The sequence below is a fragment of the Microcaecilia unicolor genome, chromosome 3, assembly GCF_901765095.1.
Source record: "Microcaecilia unicolor chromosome 3, aMicUni1.1, whole genome shotgun sequence".
In the NCBI taxonomy this organism is placed as follows: Eukaryota; Metazoa; Chordata; class Amphibia; order Gymnophiona; family Siphonopidae; genus Microcaecilia; species Microcaecilia unicolor.
Window position 1 is genome coordinate 525,665,863 of NC_044033.1, and position 26,122 is coordinate 525,691,984.

Consider the following 26,122-nt stretch of genomic DNA (forward strand, 5'->3'; position numbering starts at 1 on the left):
CTTATGTTCTTATCGTAGTCTGCTATTGAGACAGACATGGGAAGCAACTGCTTGCCCTGGGATTTGTAGTATGGAATGTTGCTACTCTGAGATTCTGCATGGAATCTTGTCACCCTTTAGGATTCCAGATTCTAGCTATTCTTTGGGATTCTACATGGAATCTTGTCACCCTTTAGGATTCCAGAATCTTGCTATTCTTTGGGATTCTACATGGAATGTTGCTACTCTTTGGGGTTCTACATGGAATCTTGTCACCCTTTAGGGATTCCAGAATCTTGCTATTCTTTGGGATTCTACATGGAATGTTGCTACTCTTTGAGATTCTGCATGGAATCTTGTCACCCTTTAGGATTCCAGAATCTTGCTATTCTTTGGGGTTCTACATGGAATCTTGTCACCCTTTAGGGATTCCAGAATCTTGCTATTCTTTGGGATTCTACATGGAATGTTGCTACTCTTTGAGATTCTGCATGGAATCTTGTCACCCTTTAGGATTCCAGAATCTTGCTATTCTTTGAGATTCTACATGGAATGTTGCTACTCTTTGAGATTCTGCATGGAATCTTGTCACCCTTTAGGATTCCAGATTCTAGCTATTCTTTGGGATTCTACATGGAATCTTGTCACCCTTTAGGATTCCAGAATCTTGCTATTCTTTGGGATTCTACATGGAATGTTGCTACTCTTTGGGGTTCTACATGGAATCTTGTCACCCTTTAGGGATTCCAGAATCTTGCTATTCTTTGGGATTCTACATGGAATGTTGCTACTCTTTGAGATTCTGCATGGAATCTTGTCACCCTTTAGGATTCCAGAATCTTGCTATTCTTTGGGGTTCTACATGGAATCTTGTCACCCTTTAGGGATTCCAGAATCTTGCTATTCTTTGGGATTCTACATGGAATGTTGCTACTCTTTGAGATTCTGCATGGAATCTTGTCACCCTTTAGGATTCCAGAATCTTGCTATTCTTTGAGATTCTACATGGAATGTTGCTACTCTTTGAGATTCTGCATGGAATCTTGTCACCCTTTAGGATTCCAGAATCTTGCTATTCTTTGGGGTTCTACATGGAATCTTGTCACCCTTTAGGGATTCCAGAATCTTGCTATTCTTTGGGGTTCTACATGGAATCTTGTCACCCTTTAGAGATTCCAGAATCTTGCTATTCTTTGTGGTTCTACATGGAATGTTGCCACGATTTGGGGTTCTGCCAGGCAGACTTATATGTTCTGTGCCCTGAAGAGGTCAGGTACAAATCAAGGTAGAGTATACACAAAAAGCAGCACATATGAGTTTATCTTGTTGGGCAGACTGGATGGACCGTGCAGGTCTTTTTCTGCCGTCATCTACTATGTTACTATGTTACTTGTGACCTGGCTTGGCCACTGTTGAAAACAGGATACTGGGCTAGATGGACCATTGGTCTGACCCAGTATGGCTACTCTTACGTTCTTATGTAACATTATTATTATGAGATTTTTGAGATACCGCCTTTCTGGGGTACAACCAAAAGCAGTTTACATATTCCTACATGTACTTTCTCTGTCCCTACTGGGCTCACAATATAATTTACACACACAATTCACAGTATTCTGTAAATTAAGCACGTGTCAGCCCTGCCTATGTCCTGTCCATGCCCCTCCCCTGTGAACGCCCCCTGATGACTAGGTAATTCTAGAATACTGGTTAGGTGTATTAATAAATAGCAGTATTCTATACAATTAAATATGCAAATTGCATTTACATTTAGGCAACCTATGGTAGGATGAGGGGTTTAGTGACCAAGGCTTTGCCTCACTCAGCTGAAACCAATAGCGGCTGATTCAGTCTCGGTCTGGCTCCATTGCAGGGCAGATTTACTTCAAAGAAAAGTAGGAATACAATTCCATGCATGCAGTGGAGTATGAACAGAGCTGGCTTATCCTCTCTGGGTGGACCTGGGTAAGGAGACAAGCTCAATCAGGTTAAATCAAATATTCTGGCTCCTTCTAAAATCATATCTCGTCTACTATTTTGCATGTTAATGAAAAGAGATTCTGTGTTGCAGGGGGGCTGTCCTGTGGATAAGACGCATAGGAACCAGTGCAGGGCCTGTCGGCTGAAGAAGTGTCTAGAGGTCAACATGAACAAAGACGGTAATTTAACACTCAACTTTGATTTAGTTATTTTATTTATTTATTTGTTGCATTTGTAGCCCACATTTTCCCACCTATTTGCAGGCTCAATGTGGCTTACAATTTCCGTCATGACCTAAGCCGTTTCCGAGTACAGATACAATTGGTAATATATATAGAAACATGGATGATATAATGAACAATTAGGTACAGAAGGGGAGAACATGCAATTGGTATTACATATTGAACATGGAATACTTAGAGGCATATTTTCAAAGCACTTAGCCTCCCAAAGTTCCATAGAAACCTATGGAACTTAACCTCCCAACTGAAAATATGCCTCATAATAAATTAGGCAATACTATATAGGGAGAAAATAATCTAATTGTTAAGTATATGATGGAGAATTACAGTTCCAATCATGAATCATTATGGTATGTCATGTTCAAGAGATGTGTCTTCAGAGCTTTACGGAAGTTAATTAGGTTTCGAATAATTTTCAGGTCAAGAGGTAAAGCATTCCACATTTGTGAGCTCAAGTATGAAAAGCTGGACGCATGCATTACTTTATATTTTAGACTTTTACAACTGGGGAAATGAAGATTTAGGAATTTGCGTGCTGATCTTATAGCATTCCTGGGTGGTAGGTCAATCAGGTCTAACATGTAAGTCGGGGCATCACCGTGAATTATTTTATGCACTAGAATACATATTTTGAAAGTTATACGTTCTTTAAGAGGAAGCCAGTGTAAGTTTTCTCTTAGGGGCTTAGCACTTTCATATTTTGTCTTTCCAAATATAAGTCTGGCTGCGGTGTTTTGGGTAGTTTGAAGTTTTTTAATGATTTGTTCTTTACAGCCAGCAAGACCGTTACAATAGTCTAAGTGACTCAGTACCATTGACTGCACATTGATTTAGTTTTGATTGTCCATATAAAACAGAAGCAAGTCATTGGAATGGAAACACTCTCCCAATTCAGTGAATAAAATTAATTCCGTCGGCAATTGTTACCCATTCGATGCTGAGGAAGTCAATGAAAATCAGAGAGGAGGGAGGGCGTTGATATCTCAGCACAAGGTAATAAACGTTTCACTTGAAAGAATATAACAGATCAAATTTAAGCACTGCCAGAGAGAAACAGCAGGGATGTCCGATGGATTGATTGACTGATTGATTGAGGTCAACCCAAAGCTGACTCCAGGCAGCCATATAAACTAACTTTCTGCAGATCACCTTGTTTCCTGTTCGTGTGTGGAGGCTTTTAATGGAGCATTCATTATGTGACTGTATTGATTCATCTCATTGCTGGTCTTCCATACCCTCTTCTACGTTAACCTTCTCTTAGTAGCCTAGTGGTTAGTGCAGTGGAACATGGAATGTTGCTACTATTTGAGATTATGAGAGGGCATGAAATGAGATTGAAGGGGGGCAGACTCAAGAAGAATGTCAGGAAGTATTTTTTCACGGAGAGGGTGGTGGATGCTTGGAATGCCCTCCCGCGGGAGGTGGTGGAGATGAAAACGGTAACGGAATTCAAACATGCGTGGGATAAACATAAAGGAATCCTGTGCAGAAGGAAGGGATCCTCAGGAGCTTAGCCTAGAATGGGTGGCAGAGCTAGTGGCTGGGAGGCGGGGCTAGTGCTGGGCAGACTTATACGGTCTGTGCTGGGGCTGGTGGTTGGGAGGCGGGACTAGTGCTGGGCAGACATACGGTCTGTGCTGGGGCTGGTGGTTGGGCGGCGGGGATAGTGCTGGGCAGATTTATACGGTCTGTGCCAGAGCCAGTGGTGGGAGGCGGGACTGGAGGTTGGGAGGCAGGGATAGTGCTGGGCAGACTTATACGGTCTGTGCCAGAGCCAGTGGTGGGAGGCAGGGATAGTGCTGGGCAGACTTATAGGGTCTGTGCCAGAGCTGGTGGTTGGGAGGCGGGGATAGGGCTGGCCAGACTTATACGGTCTGTGCCCTGAAGAGGACAGTACAAATAAAAAAGTAGCACATATGAATTTATCTTCTTGGGCAGAATGGATGGACTGTGCAGGTCTTTTTCTGCCTTCATCTACTATGTTTACTATGTATGTTGCCTACTGTTTAAGATTCTACATGGAATGTGTTGCTACTATTTGAGATTTTAGCTCTAATAGCTTCCTTCACCTCACTTTTTAACCACGCTGGCTTGTCGTTTGGTCTTCCATCCTCCTTTTTTAATACGTGGAATATATTTGGCCTGGGCTTCCAGGATGGTGTTTTTAAACAGCATCCACGCCTGATGTCAATTTTTGACCCTCGCAGCCGCTCCTCTAAGTTTTCTTTTCACCGTTCTTCTAATTTTATCATAGTCTCCCTTTTTAAAGTTAAATGCTAACGTATTTGATTTCCTACGTATACTTCCTTCAAAGCTAATATCAAATTCGATCATATTATGATCACTGTTATCAAGCAGCCCCAGCACCATTATCTCTTGCACCAGATCATGTGCTCCACTAAGGACCAAGTCTAGAATTTTTCCTTCTCTCGTCGGCTCCTGTACCAGCTGCTCCATAAAGCTGTCCTTGATTTCATCAAGGAATTGTATCTCTGTAGCGTGTCCCGATGTTACATTTACCCCAGTCTATATTTGGGTAATTGAAGTCACCCATTATTCTCAAATTGCCCATTTTGTTTGCGTCTCTGATTTCTTTTATCATTTCTGCGTCTACCTGCTCATCCTGGCGAGGAGGATGGTAGTACACTCCTATCACCGTCCTTTTCCCTTTTATACATGGAATTTCAACCCACAATGATTCAAAGGTGTGATTTGTGTCCTGCTGAATTTGTAATCTATCTGAGTCAAGGCTCTTGTTAATATACAATGCTACCCCTCCACCAGACCGGTCCACCCTATCACTACGATATACTTTGTACCCCGGTATGACAGTGTCCCACTGGTTATCCTCCTTCCACCAGGTCTCAGTAATGCCTATTATATCCAATTTTTCATTTAGTGCAATATATTCCAACTCTCCCATCTTATTTCTTAGACTCCTAGCATTTGAATATAGACATTTCAGAGTACGTTTGTTGTTCGTATTTGCATGATGCTTAGTACTTGACACTATTGATTGGCCATCTTTTGTCTGATCTTTAGTTGTATTTAAGGGCACATGACCTACCACGGTCTGTTGTGCAACCTCACTATCCAGAAACCCTATCTTCCCTGTTTGTGAGGTATCTTTGCAAGATACCTTATCCCGAACCATGCACTTTTGAGCGACTGTCGGCCTTCCCCCCATTTCTAGTTTAAAAGCTGCTCTATCTCCTTTTTAAATGCCAAAGCCAGCAACCTGGTCCCACCCTGGTTAAGGTGGAACCCATCCTTTTGGAATAGGCTCCCCCTTCCCCAGAATGTTGCCCAGTTCCTAATAAATCCAAAATCCTCCTCCCTGCACCATCTTCTCATCCACGCATTGAGACTCCAGAGCTCTGCCTGTCTCTTGGGCCCTACACGTGGAATGGGTAGCATTTCAGAAAATGCTACCCTGGAGGATCTGGATTTAAGCTTTCTACCTAAGAGCCTAAATTTGCCTTCCAGAGCCTCTCTCCCACATTTTCCTATGTCATTGGTACCACATGTACCAAGACAGCCGGCTCCTCCCCAGCACTATCTAAAATCCTATCTAGATGTCGCATGAGGTCCGCCACCTTCGCACCAGGCAGGCGAGTCACCAGGCAATCCTCACGTCCACCAGCCACCCAGATATCTATATGCCTAATGATCGAATTGCCAACTACAACAGCTGTCCTAACCCTTCCCTCCCGGGCAGCACTTGGAGACATATCCTCGGTGCGAGAGGATAGTACATCCCCTGGTGGGCAGGTCCTGGCTACAGGAGTACTTCCTACTTCACCAGGGTGAAGTTACTGTGTAACTTTGTAAGTCTAAGTGCTTTATTTATTTATTTATTTGTTTGTTGCATTTGTATCCCACATTTTCCCACCTATTTGCAGGCTCAATGTGGCTTACATAGTACCGTTAAGGCGTTTGCCCAGTCGGTTGATAACAAATACAAAGTTGTATATTGATCGAATGAGGTATATGTGGAGGGTCGGAAGGAATGAAGATTGTGTGTTGTCCAGTACGATCATTAGGCATGCTGTGTTTTGGGTGAAGAGATTTATGTAGGATCGTTGGGGTAGGCCTTTTTGATGATACCCCTCATTGTTTATTTGATGAGAATTGTAAGTATGAATATTTATTCCTGTGTATTAGCAGCCTTATACATGAATAGCCTGAGTATATTTTGGGGGTAACTTCATAAGAAGGTGTCTATGTGAAAAGTCCAAAAGGTGCCTGTTTAAAAAAAGTCAACATAGGTACCTTCTGTAAGTACCTTTATAAAGACCCCCAGCAGTGTCCAAATTTACACCTACTCTGAAGGTGGTGGACAAGTATGCATGACCACTCAGATTTTATAAAATAGACATGAAAATCACAACTCTGCCTCCCTCCCCTGAATCCAAAATAATATATTACCTAGAAGTAGGTGCTATCTTTTGTATGTTATACTTCAATGTGTGTAAGCACATAGAAAAACCATGTCGATTATTATTGTTTTATTACACAAAGGACCCTTTTACTAAGGCAGTTGTAATGTCAATGTAAGGTTTATTTATCGCAATTTCCCTCTAGCAAGGGTTCAATGTGATTTGTGGAGGAGTGGCCTAGTGGTTCAGTGTGGAGGAGTGGCCTAGTGGTTAGGGTGGTGGACTTTGGTCCTGAGGAAATGAGTTTGATTCCCACTTCAGGCACAGGCAGCTCCTTGTAACTCTGGGCAAGTCACTTAACCCTCCATTGCCCCATGTAAGCCGCATTGAGCCTGCCATGAGTGGGAAAGCGCAGGGTACAAACGTAATAAAAAAAATAAATTAAGAAAACCCAAAGTAATCCTATCATTATCGCCAAAAATCAGAAACGACCAAGTCTAGGGATGAAACAAAAAAAAGAGCACAAAGGGCAGATCAAGTCTAGGGATGACCATCTCTAAGGACAACCTAAATTTCAGGATTTGGGCGTCCCCGACCGTATTATTGAAACAAAAGATGGATGTCCATCTTGTTTCGATAATACAGGTTTTCCCGCCCCTCCACCGGGACGTTTTGCGAGGACGTCCTCAGCAAAATTTGGGCGTCTCTTTTGATTATGCCCCTCTATGTTCTTCAAAACTAACAATTATTAATAGCACTAAAAATAACATGCCTTAAATCAATACAGTATGGAATCTTTCCATGGTCTCGGTAATAGAGGAAAATTTTACACATCTTATTAACAAGAATAGAAATCAATAACATCAAATAAATATGCCATTAACAGATTACATAATTTTACATAATTTTACTGAAGACTCACCTGTTTGAACAAACTTACGGAAAGAGCCAAAACACATAGAGTCCATACTCAATGTGCATCAATGCAACATACATCCACTTCTGATCCCTCATCCCGTAATCCAGTCAATCATACACTTATTCACGGAACTATGTACACCATATGTCTTTGTGTCTAACACTGCCCTTTTAGCTTCCCATTGTCTCCTTCCAATGTTTCTATGTTGATGTCCCATTGTTATATTCCTAATGATATTCGAATGTCTCACACAACTCTGCATAATGTAATCCATAACCAAGTTGTAACAAATGTATTTCTATTATTCATATCTTATTGTAAGCCACACTGAGCCCGCAAAAAGGTGGGAAAATGTGGGATACAAAATGCAATAAATAAATACATCTATCTCTCTATTTTTCCTATAGTTGGGTACCTTGGTTTACTATATTCTATAACAACCTATTCCCAAGGACTATCGTATCTGGTGAATCAGACCTCCAATGCTGAAGTGTATTTATGTATCAAAATGACCTCAATACCTCCACCCCTGGTCTAACACCAACTGGTGAAACAGAACCTTTGTATAAAGGATACCAGGGATTCTGTGGGGTTATTTCTTATCATAGGTCATAATTTTAATTAAAGTTAAACTACTTAATTTATTACTTAATCAAAAAACTTATTTGTTTGCAAAGGAAAAGGTGGATAGATAGGAATAACAAAAACTTTAGGTATAGAGATAACGAGACTCCGTGTATACATTGTGATTAAGATACTTTTATGCAAGATGTAAGAGTATGTGCTGATTCAGGTCAGCCAATGCAAACAAATAAGTTTTTTGATTAAGTAATAAATTAAGTATTTTAACTTTAATTAAAATTATGACCTATGATAAGAAATAACCCCACAGAATCCCTGGTATCCTTTATACAAAGGTTCTGTTTCACCAGTTGGTGTTAGACCAGGGGTGGAGGTATTGAGGTCATTTTGATACATAAATACACTTCAGCATTGGAGGTCTGATTCACCAGATACGATAGTCCTTGGGAATAGGTTGTTATAGAATAAATAAATAAATAAATACATGTGTAGGAGATGAGTTAGTGAGGGAATCTGTTAGCTCAGACCAGAAAGTGACCTCATTGATTTTACCTGTGGTGGAGATGAATTTGGAAGACGCTTGGTTACGCTTGACATACAGATATCAATGGTGAAATCCAGTTGGAAGTGGTCAGACCGCGGTACTAGGCTTCCGTTTGAATGAACTGATCAAGCTATTAGGATAGGAAGTCATGAAGTCTAACGTATGGCCATTTTCTTGAGTTGCACCCTCAGAGAACGTACTTAGTTCACAGTCCTTCAGGAATGATTTGAAGTTGTGGACATTGGTGTTTATATCATAGTAAATAAACAGGACTGCGATTGTGTTAAACAGCTTCACATCTGCACATTCTCAGCAGCTAATCCCAGTTCCTTTAAAGTTCCTGTGTATAATATGTACAGCGCTGCGTATGTCTGGTAACGCTATAGAAATGATTAGTAATAGTAGTAGCCCTGAACATTTCTGAGGAACATCCTGCATTTGTGCGACATCAGATCTTCTGTGAAGTGTTATTTTCTCTGAATCTATGAAATACTGGACTAGAATGCCTGAAAATGGATGTTTTTTGCTTACAAGTGTGATAGGAAAGGAGTTGCTTGGGCCTTCACACAGAAGAGACAAGACTTTGAATTGCCCTGTCCTGGAATCCTGTTCTCCCTGACCAACTTTACGAGCTGCAGCTTGGCCTTCCCTCTCACTATTCAGATTAGCAAGACCAGACCTCCCACCTTCTCAGTGAAAAGAAAATGGACCAAACCCTGCAGGTTCCCCCAAAACAAAACCTCCCCATCCACTTAGACAACCTGTTTAGTGGCAGTGTTTTTCTGTTGCTATTCCAATGAAACATCGAAAATGATGGCAGATAAAGACTATATTGCCTATTCAATCTGTCCATTCATATCAGTTACTAAGATCTACAATTCCTTCCTCTCTTTTGCTTTCCTGAATTCAGATGTATTCCTCATCTCCACTACTTCAGCAGGAAGGCCATTCCATGCATCCACCATAGAGAGTTGCACAGGGACAGAAATTTCATCCATCTCTGCTCATCCCCAATGGAATCTAACCCATACCCACCCTTACCTGGTAAGATCCATTCCATCCCACAATTAATCTCCTCCATCTCCACCCATACCCGCAGGAGTCAATGCTGTTTACTTGCTCACAGCCCTCTTCCTCCCAATCCCAACAGCCTCCCAAGATTACTGGGATAGTATTCATTATTCAACCAATGAGGTGTTCCTGCTGCCTCTATGAGCATTCCAAGCCTCATTCTGACACTCTAACTGCCTCTCTCTGTACATTCCAAGCCTCATTTTGGTGCTCCAATTGCCTCTCTCAGTACATTCCAAACCTCAATCTGGAATCACCAGAGATTTTGACTTCACTCTCATGGGAATCCCACAGCAACTTCTTCTGTCCTGTGGCAACTTCTTCTATACCCGCAGTTCCATGAGATTCCCACAATTCTCATTCCCATGCAGGTCTCTAATCCACCCCTCTTTCCATAAAGATATATTTCCTCAGATTACCTCCATCCTATGCCTTCTCATTCCAGAACTTTCTTTTAGTTCAGCCTGTGAAAAATACCCAAGTCCAAAAGCTCAATAAAATAAACAGGGCCGGTCCAACCCGGTAAGCAGGGTAAGCACTGCAGGGGGGCGCCTTCCTTCAAGGGCGCCGCTTTGCAAGCTCTGCTGAGGCTTTTGTTTTTCAGTATCTAATCTCTGCAGCTCATCTTAGTCTGGCTCCAAAGCGTCCCGTCCCCTCCCCCCTCCCAAGCAGAGAAATATCCTCCTTGTGTTTGTCAGGGGATGTCACTGCTCCAACTGAATCTGGTTCTGAAATAACTTGTGGGAGCTCAGCTAACCTCTGCCCTCTGCCCCCTGCCCCCCCCCCCCCCCAGTGACAAGCGGCTTCAGGGCAAGAAGGAGAGCCTGAGGAGGCTCCAGCACAGGCACTCACTATGCCTGGCTGAGCAGCAGCAGCATAGTATTCTCTGCAGCCACCCCTTCAACACATTGGGATTGAGAGTGAAACCGGGAGCTGGAATCCAGCCCAGAGAGGGCTCAGAGACAGCACAGCAGAGCCTGGACCCCTGTTTTGTCAGAGACTGCTGTTTAGTGCTGCACCTGACCCACCCTTTTCCACCCCCCCCCCCCCCCAACACAGCAACTCACAGGACAGGAGGGCTAGATGGCTGCTTTCAAATCCTAACCATCACCAATCTCCTATCTCTCATTCCCACTTCAGTAACTCCTGTTAGTCTGTCCAACTCAGATTGTAGAATATGTTAGTTTATGCTGATTAACTACTACTACTACTACTTAACATTTCTAAAGCGCTACTAGGGTTACGCAGCGCTGTACAATTTAACATGGAAGGACAGTCCCTGCTCAAGGAGCTTACAAGTCTGCCCTAGCTAGATCCTAAGCTGTGCTGGATGGGAAGGCTATTGTGCTGCATGCAGAGTCTAACTTCTTAGGATTTCAGGTTAATTTTTGAAGAATTTGAAGAGGGGCTATCTCTGTTCTACATGTGTGACTGCAAGGCCAAGTGTCTGAACAGGGATCTGTTTGTTAGATTCTGAAATTTTGATAACACATTGTTTTTCAGAGTTGGCAAGACTGTCTGTTCTCCTAATTCCTGGTCTGTGTGCTAAGTTATTTTTCTTCTATACTGGTGTAATATTTTCAATGATGCCATAGCTGGTAAAAGGGGTGTGTCTACTGTGGGGGCAGAGCCATAGTGATCCCGCCCCTGGATGGGTAGGGGCGCCGACTAATAGACTGCAGGAGGGCGCTAGAAACCCTAGGGCTGGCCCTGAAAATAAATATGTGAAAAATGGTCCAGTCAGGCTTTGTGGGGGAGGGGAAGGGTTGTTCCCCCTCTGAAGCTGCCCCTGATCCCAGAACCTCCCGCTTTCTTCTCCTTCTCCCCCTTTGTTCCCTCAATGATGCAGACCATCCCTCCTCTCTTTTTTCCTCCATCTCTTATCAGTATGTTCCCTCCAATCAGAACAGCCCCCATAGGCAACGAGCAACACTGCTATTGGTTGTTCTTCAGTTTATTACACTGCCTAGCTATTAAATGGCTGGTGCTCACTCTAATGAGTCATATCACCCTAATAAATTTATTTAGTTTTTTTCATTTTGCTTGTGTCGTCTTTTTTTGATTTTCTTTTTTTGACTTCTACATTTTGTTTATATTTTTGTTTTTTACAAATTTTTCTTTCTTGTATGTATTTTGTTTTTCTTTTTGGGCGTTTTTTTCATTTGTTTTCTTTGCATCATCTTCGCTGTTTTTGATTATTGCTCACTCTAATGAGCCTCTGAACGGTACCTGTCCCACTCACTCCCTAAATTGGGATCCTGGAATGGATGATGATCCTAACTGAGACCCTTTAACTAGATTAAATATTTTCTGTTACCCTATATTTGATACATGGACTACCAGATCTAATAGGTCCATGTTTGATAACTTTGAAATGTTCCAGGGATGTGGACAAATTAAAATTAACAGATTACACATCCAACAATCAGACCCTCTATCAGAGAACCTGTATATTTTTGGTATGCCACTTATAGCATTGATTAAAGTGGGTGGCATCCTTGGTTTTTCATCCTCTATTGTCACTATCAAGAGGGGTACTTAATTAATTTAAAGCCAGAAATCATTGTTATACTTATATTCCCAGTAATACTGACACTGATAGGTTCCATTATAAAGGCATTATAAGACCTTTTTGCCTTAGCAGACCAAATTAGCTACTAAATCAGGTGTTGATACTGTTGTCTGGTGCATTATTTCCTATGTTCAGAGGTTTGTTTTAAGCCAAACTACATTTCCACCATAAATGTAGGACCACTGCTATTTATTTTACTCATTTTTACTCTTATTGCCCGTAACGCAACTACACCTCTTTTATTAAGGAAGATATTTATTCTGCTTATGCTGTTTAATTTAACTATCACATATTTCTTTCTAGTTTGTTATATTTTGCTAATTTGTATGGACAGGTTTAGATTGTTTTCTCTCTATTTTTAAATTGTTGTACCTTTCATCACTATACCTCAAATAGTAACTAAGTAGACTGTTTTCTACTGTTGATAATTTCTTACTCATCAAGTGAAAGTGAAGCAGATCAATTCATTTCTTTAACACATATTTGCTTCATATTCTGTATAAAGGAACAAGAAGATTATGTTCCTATGTATGTTCCAAAAACACTATAACTCAACAGTGCCTTCATATATGATCTAGATCCATTAGACCTAGCAGTAAGATAATGACAAAACTATTATCCTGCCCATAATTATAAGACTACTGCAGGTTAAGCAGCAGGCCCTTCATATATAATGTAGGCCTATAACATCCATAGCTTAGCCTTTGCAATACTTGTAATGCTCCTGAATTTGCAGTAGTTATTCATTATTTGGCCAATATTAATCCTTTTTCAATGCTAAAATGAAATATTTGTTCCCTATTAACACCAGTTTTAGCTATATTTACACATTCAAAGTTTGACTAATGATAAACTTTGATTGAAAGTTTTCTTTCCCCCGCCTTCCAACATCAGCTTTGTAATCATGATATATTAATCAATCACAATCATATGCACTTGACCTTATTGATTCCATTGTATGGTACCTAGACTTAATTGACTTCACATGTTTCCAAGTCTAGCTCCGCCCTAGAGGGGTGGGTGTAAGAAAGTTGGGCCCCTTGGGTTGGTTATGATAAAAGGGGAAACCTAATGCTGCATTTCATCCAGCATATAATTATGTATCCACATACTGACTCTTGCTATGGCCTTGTTCCTTATTGTGCCAGAGCACCCATGTCACCTCAATCCTATACATTCCCCCCCACAGAACTCTAAGAGCCCTCTGGAAAGGACGGCCACACCCACTAGTAGTCATGTGTGCCAGCCCCCTCTGAGGGGCCTGGCAAGAGGGGAAATGTATATATATGGCCGCCCTTGCTCTCAGTAAAATACAGGTCAATGGCTCAGGCTAAAGAGCTAGGCCTCTACAAGCAAATGGCTCATAATAAGAGCTAGGCTTCTTAAAATCAGAATAATCTCTGATACAAAAGAGAGCTAGCTTGTAAAAATCAGAGGTCACCTTTGACACAATTACATTTCACTGTGGCAAGTGCTGAACTGGCAAGGCTGGGGGCAATCTACTCTATAAACAATCCTGAGATTGGCACCTGCAAGACGTCATAAGCAAGAGTTGCTATGGTTACATAGAGATAGTGCTGGGTCAGCTGCACCCCTGGTAAGAACATCCAAAGGGGGGGCTACAGGAAGGTTTGGGAATATGTGAAGTCATGCTGATCAACTGATAAGGACTAGGAGCCCTGTTGAGACAGCTGGGGTCCATTGAAATGAATAGGGCCAAAATTGTATATAAGCAGCAGTTTGAGGAGTATTAGTTCAGACGAGACGAGACGAGACAAGAAGAAGAAGGAGATGAGAGGAGAAGACGAACAGAGAAGGGAGACTCCAGAAGGCTAGAGAGAGAGGAAGTGCCATGATATGCGGTTCAATTATGTGAATGCTTAACCTACCTGTATTACCATTGGTAAGATTGTAATAAACTATCTTATTATATCTACTACATACTGGGTTCCTTTCTAATTACAAGAGTCCATACTGCCTGATGGTGTAAGCCTGTCATGAGCAGATTCAAAGTTGGGAAAGCTAGATATTTGGAGGGCATATGTAACTTTGCCCAGAGAGATGAGACGGGCCACTGCTTCCGCTGCTGGATTAGCAAAGGCAGATTCTGAGAAAATAAACAGACTAGACACAAGAAGGAAGGCATGCTGGGCACATAATATGCTGGTAATCTTGTGTGGTCCTCTTCCCAATATGGCATATAATGGGGAAGATTTATTTAGATGGGATTCTGGAAATTATGCACAGGAAAATGGTGGGTATATTTTTAATTTTACGTGGAGGAGTGGCCTAGTGGTTAGGGTGGTGGACTCTGGTCCTGAGGAACTGAGTTTGATTCCCACTTCAGGCACAGGCAGCTCCTTGTGACTCTGGGCAAGTCACTTAACCCTCCATTGCCCCATGTAAGCCGCATTGAGCCTGCCATGAGTGGGAAAGCGCGGGGTACAAATGTAACAAAAATGAAATAGATACTATTGGAGATTCTACATGGAATGTTGCTACTATTGGAGATTCTACATGGAATGTTGCTACTATTGGACATTCTACATGGAATGTTGCTAGTGGAATAGCAACATTCCATGTAGAATCTCAATTAGTAGCAACAGTGGAGGAGTGGCCTAGTGGTTAGGGTGGTGGACTTTGGGCCTGAGGAACTGAGTTCGATTCCCACTTCAGGCACAGGCAGCTCCTTGTGACTCTGGGCAAGTCACTTAACCCTCCATTGCCCCATGTAAGCCGCATTGAGCCTGCCATGAGTGGGAAAGCGCAGGGTACAAATGTAACAACAACAACATTTGATGTTTTATTGATTTGTGTTAATTCGTACTGCTCTGTACTACACTTAGTTATAGGTGGAATATAAATGAATAAATATAAACCTAAAACTGTCCTGGATAAGGAGAGATATCCTAACAGTGGCAACTGGGATATATCCTTAACAGTGCGGACAAGAATTAACTGGGTAGACTGGACGGATTGGTCTTTTCGACTGCCATGCTCTACTATGACACACTTGAAGCTCAGTCTAACGACACTGCAGGCCATGGGGCAGCTGGATTGGTATCAGTAGCCTACAACTTGGCAGTGGTTGGTTTGGACAAGCAGGCTACAAATTATTGGTCAGCCGGGTCTGCTAGCAGGTCAACCTTAGCTGGGTCTATCTGGCAGGCTGAGCAGAACTCGTACTATGTAGTTTGTAGAACCTATAAGGCCAAACCATGACTGGGGTCCTGGTCGCTATGAGAAAACTGCCTAAAGCCTGTTTTTTGAGAATGTATTTACATGAATTAAGGAGTTAAACCTCACAACATTTTTAGAAAGGCTTTGAAAACATTCTGATTTATTAGAGATGTTATTAAATGATTTAAGAAGATTTTGAATAGAGGGGATTTGAGATGTGGGTTATGGCCGATGATTTTATTATGTTTTGTGTTGGTTTAAATGATTGTACTAGTGGATATTAATATTGTAATCCGCTTTGAGCTTTGTGGTTAAAGCAGAATATAAAATTACAGAGCAGGGTTTATTGTTCTATAATATGGCTGTAATCCACTTTGGGGCTTAGGCAAACCACAGATGGAATGTCACATGGGTAAAAAATATATATATTTTCAAAGGTTTTTACACATCCCAACAGGGAAAGAAGCAGGTTTAGGTCAGGGGAGAGACTTTCAGCGGGTACATTTTACCCTGCGTCTAGATTACAAATCACCCCCCCCCCCCCGAATGTAGAAATATAATGCAAGATGTGATATGATTGTTAAATAAAGTTACAATGCCTGGGTTAATGTGGAAGGCTGCTGCTAGCAGAAATGGTGCTGGACCTAGGGGGCCAGATGTTTGGGATTCAGGGTATGACATTGGAAGGGGACACAAAGACATGAACGCATCCACTCCTCACTTCCTGTCATGGGATAAACCCAAAGGAATCCTGTTTTGAAGGAATGAATCTGTGGAATCTTAGCGGAGATTAGGTGGCGACGCCAGTAATTAGGAAACAAAACTGGTGCTGGGCAGATTTCTACTGTCTACGCCTTGATTGTGACTGAATAGATATGGATGGGCTTGAGTGTAAATTTTAAGGGGCTTCGACGTTAGCTTCAGAACTTAGTACAAGAACAGTGCTGGGCAGACTTCTATGGTCTGTGCTGTGAGAATGGCAAGGACAAATCAAACTTGGGTATACATATAAAGTATCACATACCATGTAAAATGAGTTTATCTTGTTGGGCAGACTGGATGGACCGTACAGGTCTTTATCTGCTGTCATTTACTATGTTACTCTTTGGGGTTCTACATGGAATGTTGCTACTAATTGGGATTCCGGAATCTTGTAACTCTTTAGGATTCCAGAATCTTCAGAACTTTTAGTACAAGAAGAGTGCTGAGCAGACTTCTATGGTCCGTGCCCTGAGCATGACAAGGACAAATCAAACTCGGGTACAAAGTATCAAATACCATGTAAAATGAGTTTATCTTGTTGGGCAGACTGGATGTTACTATGGATGTCAGTCTTTTTGGCTCTTTGCTCTCGAGTTACCCTCTTAGACATAATTAGCTTATAAGTCGGCCAACCCATTTTAATTCCCTCCCTTATGAGTATTCCTGCTGTTCACTGTCTTTACTTTCTCTCCTTCCCTATATGGCTAATTTGTGATGCATTATCTCTCTTGACTGTAATGATAACTTTTTGGAATTATGTAAACAGCTATGTCAGTATGACAAATGATGTAAATAATCTGGCACAGCTCCAGAGGCTTTTAAAATTGAAAGTGTAAGGTTCAAGGATCCGGCTTGCTTTACTTCTCTGCGCTCAACCTATCCTTGGTTGTTGGAATTGCGCCAGATCCACCAGGTCACAGCTCCAGGGGCTTTTAAAGTTTAAAAAAAAAAGAAAGAGATAGGATCCGGAGAATCTGGCTTCCTCTTCTTCTGCCCTGGATTCTACGTTTGCAACTTTAAAAGTCGCAGGAGCTTGTGACCCTGGGAAAGTCACTTAACCCTTTGTTGCCCCAGGTATAACAAAACTTAGGTCCCTGTTTACTAAGGCACGCTAAAATGTATAGGAGTTTCTAGCATTAGCGCATGCTAAAAACACTAGCGAGCCTACGGCGTGGCTTAGGAAACAGGACCCTCAGATCTTTGAGCAGGAACTGTCTTTTTTGTGTATGGTGTACAGCGCTGCGTATGCCTTGTAGCGCTATAGAAATGATTAGTAGTAGTAGTAGTCAGCCTACTAGGGACAGAGGAAATTCCTGAATGCAATATGGTTTGGGGTTTTTTTTAGTTCAAAAATTTTTTTTATTGCAAAGATTTTCATAATATAACAGTAGAGAGGTGTGGTAGCCGTGTGAGTCCACTTTAAAGGTAATCAATAGAAATAAAACAAAATAAAACATGGAAAAGAAAATAAGATGATACCTTTTTTATTGGACATAACTTAATACATTTCTTGATTAGCTTTCGAAGGTTGCCCTTCTTCCTCAGATCAGAAATAAGCAAATGTGCTAGCTGACAGTGTATATAAGTGAAAACATTCAAGCATTACTATGACAGTAAAATAGATACCATTGGAGATTCTACATGGAATGTTGCTACTCTTTGAGATTCTACATGGAATGTTGCTACTATTGGAGATTCTACATGGAATGTTGCTATTCCACTAGCAACATTCCATGTAGAAGGCTGCGCAGGCTTCTGTTTCTGTGAGTCTGACGTCCTGCACGTATGTGCAGGACGTCAGACTCACAGAAGCAGAAGCCTGCGCGGCCATATTGGTGATCCGCAAGGCCGACTTCTACATGGAATGTTGCTAGTGGAATAGCAACATTCCATGTAGAATCTATAGAAATCAAACAAAATAAAACATGGAAAAGAAAATAAGATGATACCTTTTTTATTGGACATAACTTAATATATTTCTTCATTAGCTTTCGAAGGTTTCCCTTCTTCATCAGATCGGAAATAAGCAAATGTTGGTAGATGACAGTATATATAAGTGAAACATCAAAGCATTTCAGTGACAGTCTAACAGGATGGGGGTGGGTAGGTGAGAGACAATCAGGTGGATGAGGGACAGGGAGATATGCATGGAGATAAGAGGGTGACAAAGCAGTACAATTTTATGGTTTATAATGGGCTGCAAAACCCAGATCTTTGTTAAGTCCTGTCTGGTGGGTGTCAAAATATTTAATCATTCTGACTTCAAAGGTCTTACGGTCCTGTATTGTTTTAAAGTTCCCTTTACTATAACAGAAAGAAAAGCATCTCAAACCATATATACAAACTGGTAAAAGCAGATTGGAGGTAATCCTCTACGCCGTAAGTGGGCGGAGAAGAGCAAAAATAAATGTAGGTAGTGTTGAAGAAGTAAACAGGGGAATGCACAAACCTTATGTCAGGAGCTGCCTGTACCACAAAAAGGTGATATATAAATAATCAAATCAATCAGTTTTCCAGGATGCTCCGAGTTAGATTGCAAGCTGGTTTAAGTTAGTAGGAACCCGAACGCACATCTAAAAGCTAATTCGAGATTCGTTATTTCTAGTTCCCTCTGGTGCAGCATCTCCTGCTCGACAATCTCGCCCCCTGTATTTTCTGGACTATTGACCCTAATGATGTTATGCCAGGGGGTGGCAACCTCGATCCTCAGGACTGCAACCCATTCATTTTCCCTAATGACTATGTAAGAGATCTATTGGCATTCCATCCTATGTAAGCAAATCTTAAACATATTCATTGGGGAAATCCTGAAGACCTGACTGGGTTGCGACCGAGAACAGAGGTTGCCCAGCCCTATGTTACTCTAATCTACGATATTTCTTTTTCGTTTTTTTTTTCATAGTGAAATTTCTGTACAATAGTGATTTTGCTTTGTTGACAACTACTACTATTTAGCATTTCTATAGCGCTACAAAGCATACGCAGCGCTGCACAAACATAGAAGAAAGACAGTCCCTGCTCAAAGAGCTTACAATCTAATAGACAAAAAATAAAGTAATCAAATCAATTAATGTGTACAGGAAGGAGGAGAGGAGGGTAGGTGGAGGCGAGTGGTTACAAGTGGTTACGAGTCAAAAGCAATGTTAAAGAGGTGGACTTTCAGTCTAGATTTAAAGGTGGCCAAGGATGGGGCAAGACGTAGGGGCTCAGGAAGTTTATTCCAGGCGTAGGGTGCAGCGAGACAGAAGGCGCGAAGTCTGGAGTTGACAGTAGTGGAGAAGGGAACAGATAAGAAGGATTTATCCATGGAGTGGAGTGCACCGGAAGGGGTGTAGGGAAGGACGAGTGTGGAGAGATACTGGGGAGCAGCAGAGTGAATACATTTATAGGTTAGTAGAAGAAGTTTGAACAGGATGCGAAAACGGATAGGGAGCCAGTGAAGGGTCTTGAGGAGAGGGGTAGTATGAGTAAAGCGACCCTGGCGGAAGACGAGACGGGCAGCAGAGTTTTGAACCGACTGGAGAGGGGAGAGGTGACTAAGTGACAATCTAATAGACAAAAATAAAGCAAACAAATCAATTAATGTGTAGAGGAAGGAGGAGAGGAGGGTAGGTGGAGGCGAGTGGATACAAGTGGTTACGAGTCAAAAGCAATGTCAAAGAGGTGGGCTTTCAGTCTAGATTTAAAGATGGTCAAGGGGTCCTTTATTAAAGTTGACTCAACATGGCACTGTGTTTTGGCAATAGTACCTGCCTCAGGAATCTAAAAAGTATAATCACAACTAATAAATTCATATACATAAAAAGGTGTGTATACATAAAAAAATATTTAAAAAAAAACTTATATACATATCTAGTATAATAAAAACTTCTAGCAAACAAGGAGTATCAGGTAAAAGCAGAATAAAAAAAGGGAGGGTTTCAAAATCAAACAGAATGAAATATGAATTACAGTGTGAATTTCTGTTTAAAAGGAGCTGTAAATCCTAACTATTATCAAAACACCAAGTTATAAGCTAACCTGTATGTAATTGTGGTTCAAGGACAAATTGTAAAGGTTTGCAGAGGAGAATGGTAAAACCAGTGTAATTAAAATAATTTTTTTTTAAATTAAGGTGGAATGTACAGGATCCAGATGATATGACTTTTACCTATTTCCCACCATGTTGTGAATACCTGTCCCTCCCACGAACTGCCCTCGTCCTCTCACTCTTACACTGCTGATTCTGAAGCTTGTTTTCTTTTTACTAGACTTGCTTAGGGCCTTCGCTAGCTTTAAATCAGTCAGCTATTCTCACCACAAATCGCTGGTGCTTTACTCAGGGCTCTGAGTAATACTTCTGTTACACTGCTCGTGACCCAGGCAGGGGCCTACATCGTTATCTTGGGACTTTACCAGTCCTGCTGCACGGAGACACCGAGATCCAGTAGCTTAGTGTTCGGAATGGATTTTCTGAGACGCTTTTCTTTCATTCTTTCTACAGCTGTTCAGCATGAGAGGGGACCCAGGACATCAACGATCAGGAAACAGGTGGCTTTGTACTTCAGAGGGCACAAGGACGTGAACGGATCCACTCCTCACTTCTCATCGGCAGCTTTACCAGCTCCTGCCTTCTTCACTGCGGTGACTCAGCTGGAACCCCATAACCTGGAGCTGGCGGCCGTCTCCAGCACCCCCGAGAGGCAGGCACTGGTGGGCCTGGCACAACCCACCCCAAAGGTCAGTGCATAGCAGAACCCAGATTAAATGCCCAGAGTTTCCAGAGTTCATCGGACAGGGCCGGTTGTGTGTGATGTCACAAAGACCAGGCTTGTGACGGATGACATCTGCAATGGGGATGTGCAAAGTCATAACTGGTACCATTCTGAGCGAGAAAAGAAAAGTTAATTTATAACAGGTCGGCCATGTCTGAAGATCATGTAGGTGTAGGGTTACCATACTTTGTCCCTCAAAAGGAGGACACATGCCCCCCCCCCCCCGCTTTCATGTCCTCACTCCGCCCCCTGTCGCATTTTCCCCTCCCACCCCACCTGTCACACACCCCGTCACCCCCTCCCCTTACCTTACTACTGCCCTGGTGGTCTAGTGACCTCTTTGGGGCAGGAAAGAGCCCCCTCTTTCCTGCCAGGAGCGCTGCCCTGCATGCATCCTTCCTGTTGCTGATCATGGTGCCGATTCAAAATGGCCGCCGAGAGTTCAAGTCTCATGAGGTCACTTCAACTCTCGGCGACCATTTTGAATTGGCGCCGAGATCAGGAACAGAAAGGATGCATGCAGGGTAGCGCTCCTGGCAGGAAAGAGGGGGCTCTTTCCTGCCCCGAAGGTGGAAGAGGTCACTAGACCACCAGGGCAGTAGTAAGTAAGGGGAGGGGAGGCTAGCAATCTGACCCACCCACCAGCCTGCCCATTTGTCCAGAAATCCGGACAAACAGGCAGATTGGCAAAACCCACCCAGTTGCCCGGACATGTCCTCAAAAAGAGGGTCGGGGAGCTGAGTCAGGAGGGAAGGAGCCCTGCGCTTGTGGGGGCAGCAGGGGAAGAAGGTCACGGTAAGCCTGTCCAAGCCTCTTATACAGGGTGGATGCTGGGAGGAAAAAAGGTGCCGGTACGCTGTACCAGTGCGTACCGGCACAAAAAAAGCGCTAATAAGAATATAAGTATTGCCGTACTGGGTCAGACCGAAGGTCCATCAAGCCCAGTATCCTGTTTCCAACAGTGGTCAATCCAGGTTACAAGTACCTGGCGAGATCTCAAAACAGTACAATATGTTTTATGCTACTTATCCTAGAAATAAGCAGTGGATTTTGTTGGATTATTTGTAGTAAATAATTAGCAGATTTTAGTACACACAGCTTCAGCTTTAGAAATGTTAATTTCTTTCTTCATCTCTCTCTCATTCACCCCTGAATAATTCACTGCTGAGTCACTTTAAAGTTGAAGTAACAAAACATCTGTTTACTCACAGTTTGTAGTTAGATTATAATCAGACAGGCTTATATATACATATTACTATACATTTGTATTATCAGCTCCTTCCATGTGCTTAGATGGTAATGGATGCTCACACCACCATAGATCCTCTCAGGTTAGGAGAGATCATGAGCTCCATGTGCTCCATGTGCTGCATGTGCTGCATCTAATCCCCACAGGAAGTTACATAGCTGTGTGACCTCTCTAAGTAATTCACATCAGAGGTCACAGAGTAATCACAGAGAAATAATAGGTGACAGGCAATGCATGTAAAATACAATTACATTCCAACAAACCCCTTCTCATGCATAACTGTCATGCAATTATTTATTCATACAAAGTCCAAGCTTTATACGCAGATTCACAAAACGTTCTCTGGGTAACGGTTTGGTCATGATGTCAGCTGTCATCTCACTGGTGTGACAATAGTGTAGACTGATGACCCCTTCTTTTGCCAACTCTCGCACGTTGTGGTATTTCGTTGCGATGTGTTTGGTGCGTGACTGAACCTTGTCATTCTGTGACAGTCGGATGCAGCTCTGATTATCTTCCATTATCTGGATTGGTCTCTGTTCAGCTATTCCAAAATCCAGCAAAAGTTTTTCAATCCACATCAGTTCTCTGCACGCTTCCGATACGGCCACATATTCAGCTTCTGTAGAAGACAAACTCACAATACTTTGTTTATGACTGGCCCATGAAATGTGTACATTTCCATACATAAACACATATCCACTTGTGGATTTATAATCAGAATGATCCCCTGCCCAATCTGAATCACAGTAACATATTAGTTTTGGATTACTATTGGCTGAAATCTTTAATTTACAATCAATGGTACCCTTTAAATACCTTACCATCCTTTTAACTGCAGTCCAATCTGATTTGGTAGGTGAGCTGACCCTTCTGCTCAAAATTCCTACTGCATTTGCTATATCAGCCCTGTATGTGGTAGCTAGATATAAAAGCTTACCTATGGCTGATCTATATTGGATGTTATCTGGTAAAGGTTCTCTTACTGTTTCATCCTTCAGAAAATCAGTGATCATGGGAGTGCTTACAACTTGGGCATCTTGCATACCTAAACTTTCAATAAGCTCATTTATTTTCTGCTTCTGGCTTAGAAGATAAGAACCATCATTTTGTTTCTCAATTTCTATACCAAGATAGTATGACACATTACCCAGTTCTTTTATCTCAACATTGAGGTTTAAACACTTTACAATGTCCTTGTACTCTTGCTCACTTTTGCTTGCAATGAGCAGATCATCAACAAAAGCTAAAATGTATGCATATTGTCCATTTCTGCACCTAGTGTACAAACATTTATCTGCTTCACCTTGCTTAAATCCTAAATTTGTCAATATTTCATGCAATTTATCATTCCAACATTTTGCACTTTGCTTTAATCCATAAAGACCTTTGTTTAATTTACACACTAGCTGTCTTTGTTTTGTATTTATGAAACCTGTTGGCTGTTCCATGTACAAGTCTTCAGTTATATCTCCGTGAAGAAATGCTGTTTTCACATCAATGTGGTTGACTTGCATGCCTTTTGAGACTGCAATGCTCAGAAGTGTTCTAATTGTCGTGTGTTTCACTACAGGTGCAAACACTTCATCAAAATCTTCTCCATATTTTTGAAGATATCCCTTTGCCACTAATCTGGCTTTATACCTTTCCACTTTTCCTTGTGCATTCCTTTTTAACTTGAATACCCATTTGCATCCTATAGCTTTCTTGCCAGGAGGTAATTTTGTAAGAATCCAAGTATTATTTTTATCCAATGCATCAATTTCTTCTTGTGCAGCTTTATGCCATTCAGCAGCTTCTTCTGCTGGCATTTTCTCAATCTCATCCCATGTTAAGGGCTCTTGAGCTTCTGCTGACTTTGTTAGGTAAGACAGTCTTGGGGGTGGAACACCTTTGTTTTCCCTGGATGAGCGTCTGACAACAGGTTGGTCTGACCTTTCCGCATCCTCTAAATCTGAGAGTTCTTCTCCAATTGATTCCCCTTCTCCAACTGTACTGTCTTCTTCAATGATCCTTTCTGTGTCTGCTTCCTCTGCCTGTTCCTCGTTAGATACAGATGAGTTGCTTTCAGACATCTGCCTTGGTATGGCATTTATATACACTGGCATGTCTATTATGGTTCTAGTTTCATATTCTGGATGATAAGGCTCATCTGGGATAATCCAGCCTTTATCAACCCTTTTGTTTTCATCAAAATATGTAACATGTCTTATGCCAACAATGCCAGTTTTCAGATTCAAAATTCTATATCCTTTGTGACCTGGAGTATAGCCAACTAAAATGCCCCTTTCTGTTGTGGAATCCAGCTTATGCCTTCTTTGCTTTGGTACATGAGCATATGCTGTACTTCCAAATGTTCTTATGTGTGACAGGTTTGGCTTCCTACCATGCCATGTCTCATGTGGTGTGCGCTCAGCGCCTTTAGTTGGCATTCTGTTTTGTAGGTACACTGCTGTGAGAATGGCTTCCCCCCATAGTCTTTTAGGGAGATTGCTATCTGACAGCATACATCTGGTCATTTCCACAAGTGACCTAAATTTTCTCTCTGCAACAGAATTTTGCTCTGGTGTATAAGCTACTGTTGTGATATGCTGAATGCCTTCTTGTTCTAGAAATGTGCGCATGCTTTGTGAAGTGAACTCACCACCATTGTCGGTCTGAAGAACCTTTGGTTTTCTTTCAAATTTATTGCTCACCATGGCTACGTATTTCTTCAGCATGTCTGTGACTTGACTTTTCTCTTTCAGCAAATAGGCCACACAATATCTAGAGAAATCATCCAAGAATATTAGCACAAATCTGTTATTTCCCAATGATGGGATATTAAACGGTCCACATAAGTCACTGTGTATTAAGTCCAGTACTTTATTACTCCTATTTCCTGTGTATGCAGGAAATGAGGGTCTCACACCTTTTTGAGTAACACAGTCTATGCATTTCTCCATTTACCAGCATCTGCACTTATCTGAATGCCAGTGGCTAGTTGCTTACTGTAAAGATCCTGGATCACCTTAGAATCACGATGTCCCAGGCGGCGGTGCCAGATTTCCAGACTACATTTACCATCATTCTTCCTTACTTGCGCCAGATGTGAGGCTTCACCTGAAATGTTCAGCTTATAAACATCATTATGCATAAAAGCTTCAGCATACACTTCATCATTTTTAGAGATTGTGCACTTACTGTTTTCAAAATGAATCGCAAATCCCTTCTTATCTAATGTAGATACACTAAGCATATTGCAAACTGCTTGGGGAATATACAAGACATCACTTACAGGAATTTCTTTAACTTCATTAGACACTTTGCATTTTAAGAATCCAATACCTTTTGCTTGGATCTGAGCAGTCCCTGCATTTGCAGTTTTAAGAATACCTTCCTCTGGACACATTTCCTGAAAGAAATCCTTACAATTGGTTAAATGGCATGTGCTCCCCGAATCCAAAATCCAAGTACTTTCATTTGAATTATTATTTACCATAGTCAAAGATTTTTCTGCCATTAGAAAGCCTTTGTGTTTATCTTTGTCCTTCATACATTTCCTGGTTTGAAAATTCTTTTCTTCCATTGGCTTAGGTGAGCTAGAGGGAGTGTTTTGTGTTTCCTTACACCATTTAGATACATGTCCCTCCTTTCCACATGAGTAGCAAATCAGCTTGCCCTTGGGTGGAGTTTTCCCATAGCTCCGCCTTCCTCTGTTCTTTGCCAAGAAATTTGTTTCATTTCTCTCTGACTGACTTTGAGAACACATCTCCTCAGAATCATTTATTATGCATTCCTGCCTTAGTTTTGATGTTGTCTGTTCAAAAGATTGCCCTTCAATGGCCTCATTTACAGACCTAAAAACATCAAACTTCTTTGATAGTGAGGTAAAAAGAAATGCTCTTTTCAATGCATCACACATGGGAA

At 41.7% G+C, this 26,122-nt stretch overlaps 1 protein-coding gene across 1 annotated transcript in view; it reads left to right on the forward strand.

Annotated features, from left to right (window-relative positions):
* The window catches only part of LOC115464834 (nuclear receptor subfamily 2 group E member 1-like), a gene marked incomplete at its 3' end in the record, with an annotated part of 108,506 nt that overhangs the window by 13,111 nt on the left and 69,273 nt on the right, over positions 1-26,122 (forward strand). Inside the window, 2 exon segments of the mRNA XM_030195193.1 lie at positions 2,051-2,138; positions 20,694-20,929. Coding sequence (XP_030051053.1) covers positions 2,051-2,138; positions 20,694-20,929 — 324 coding nt within the window.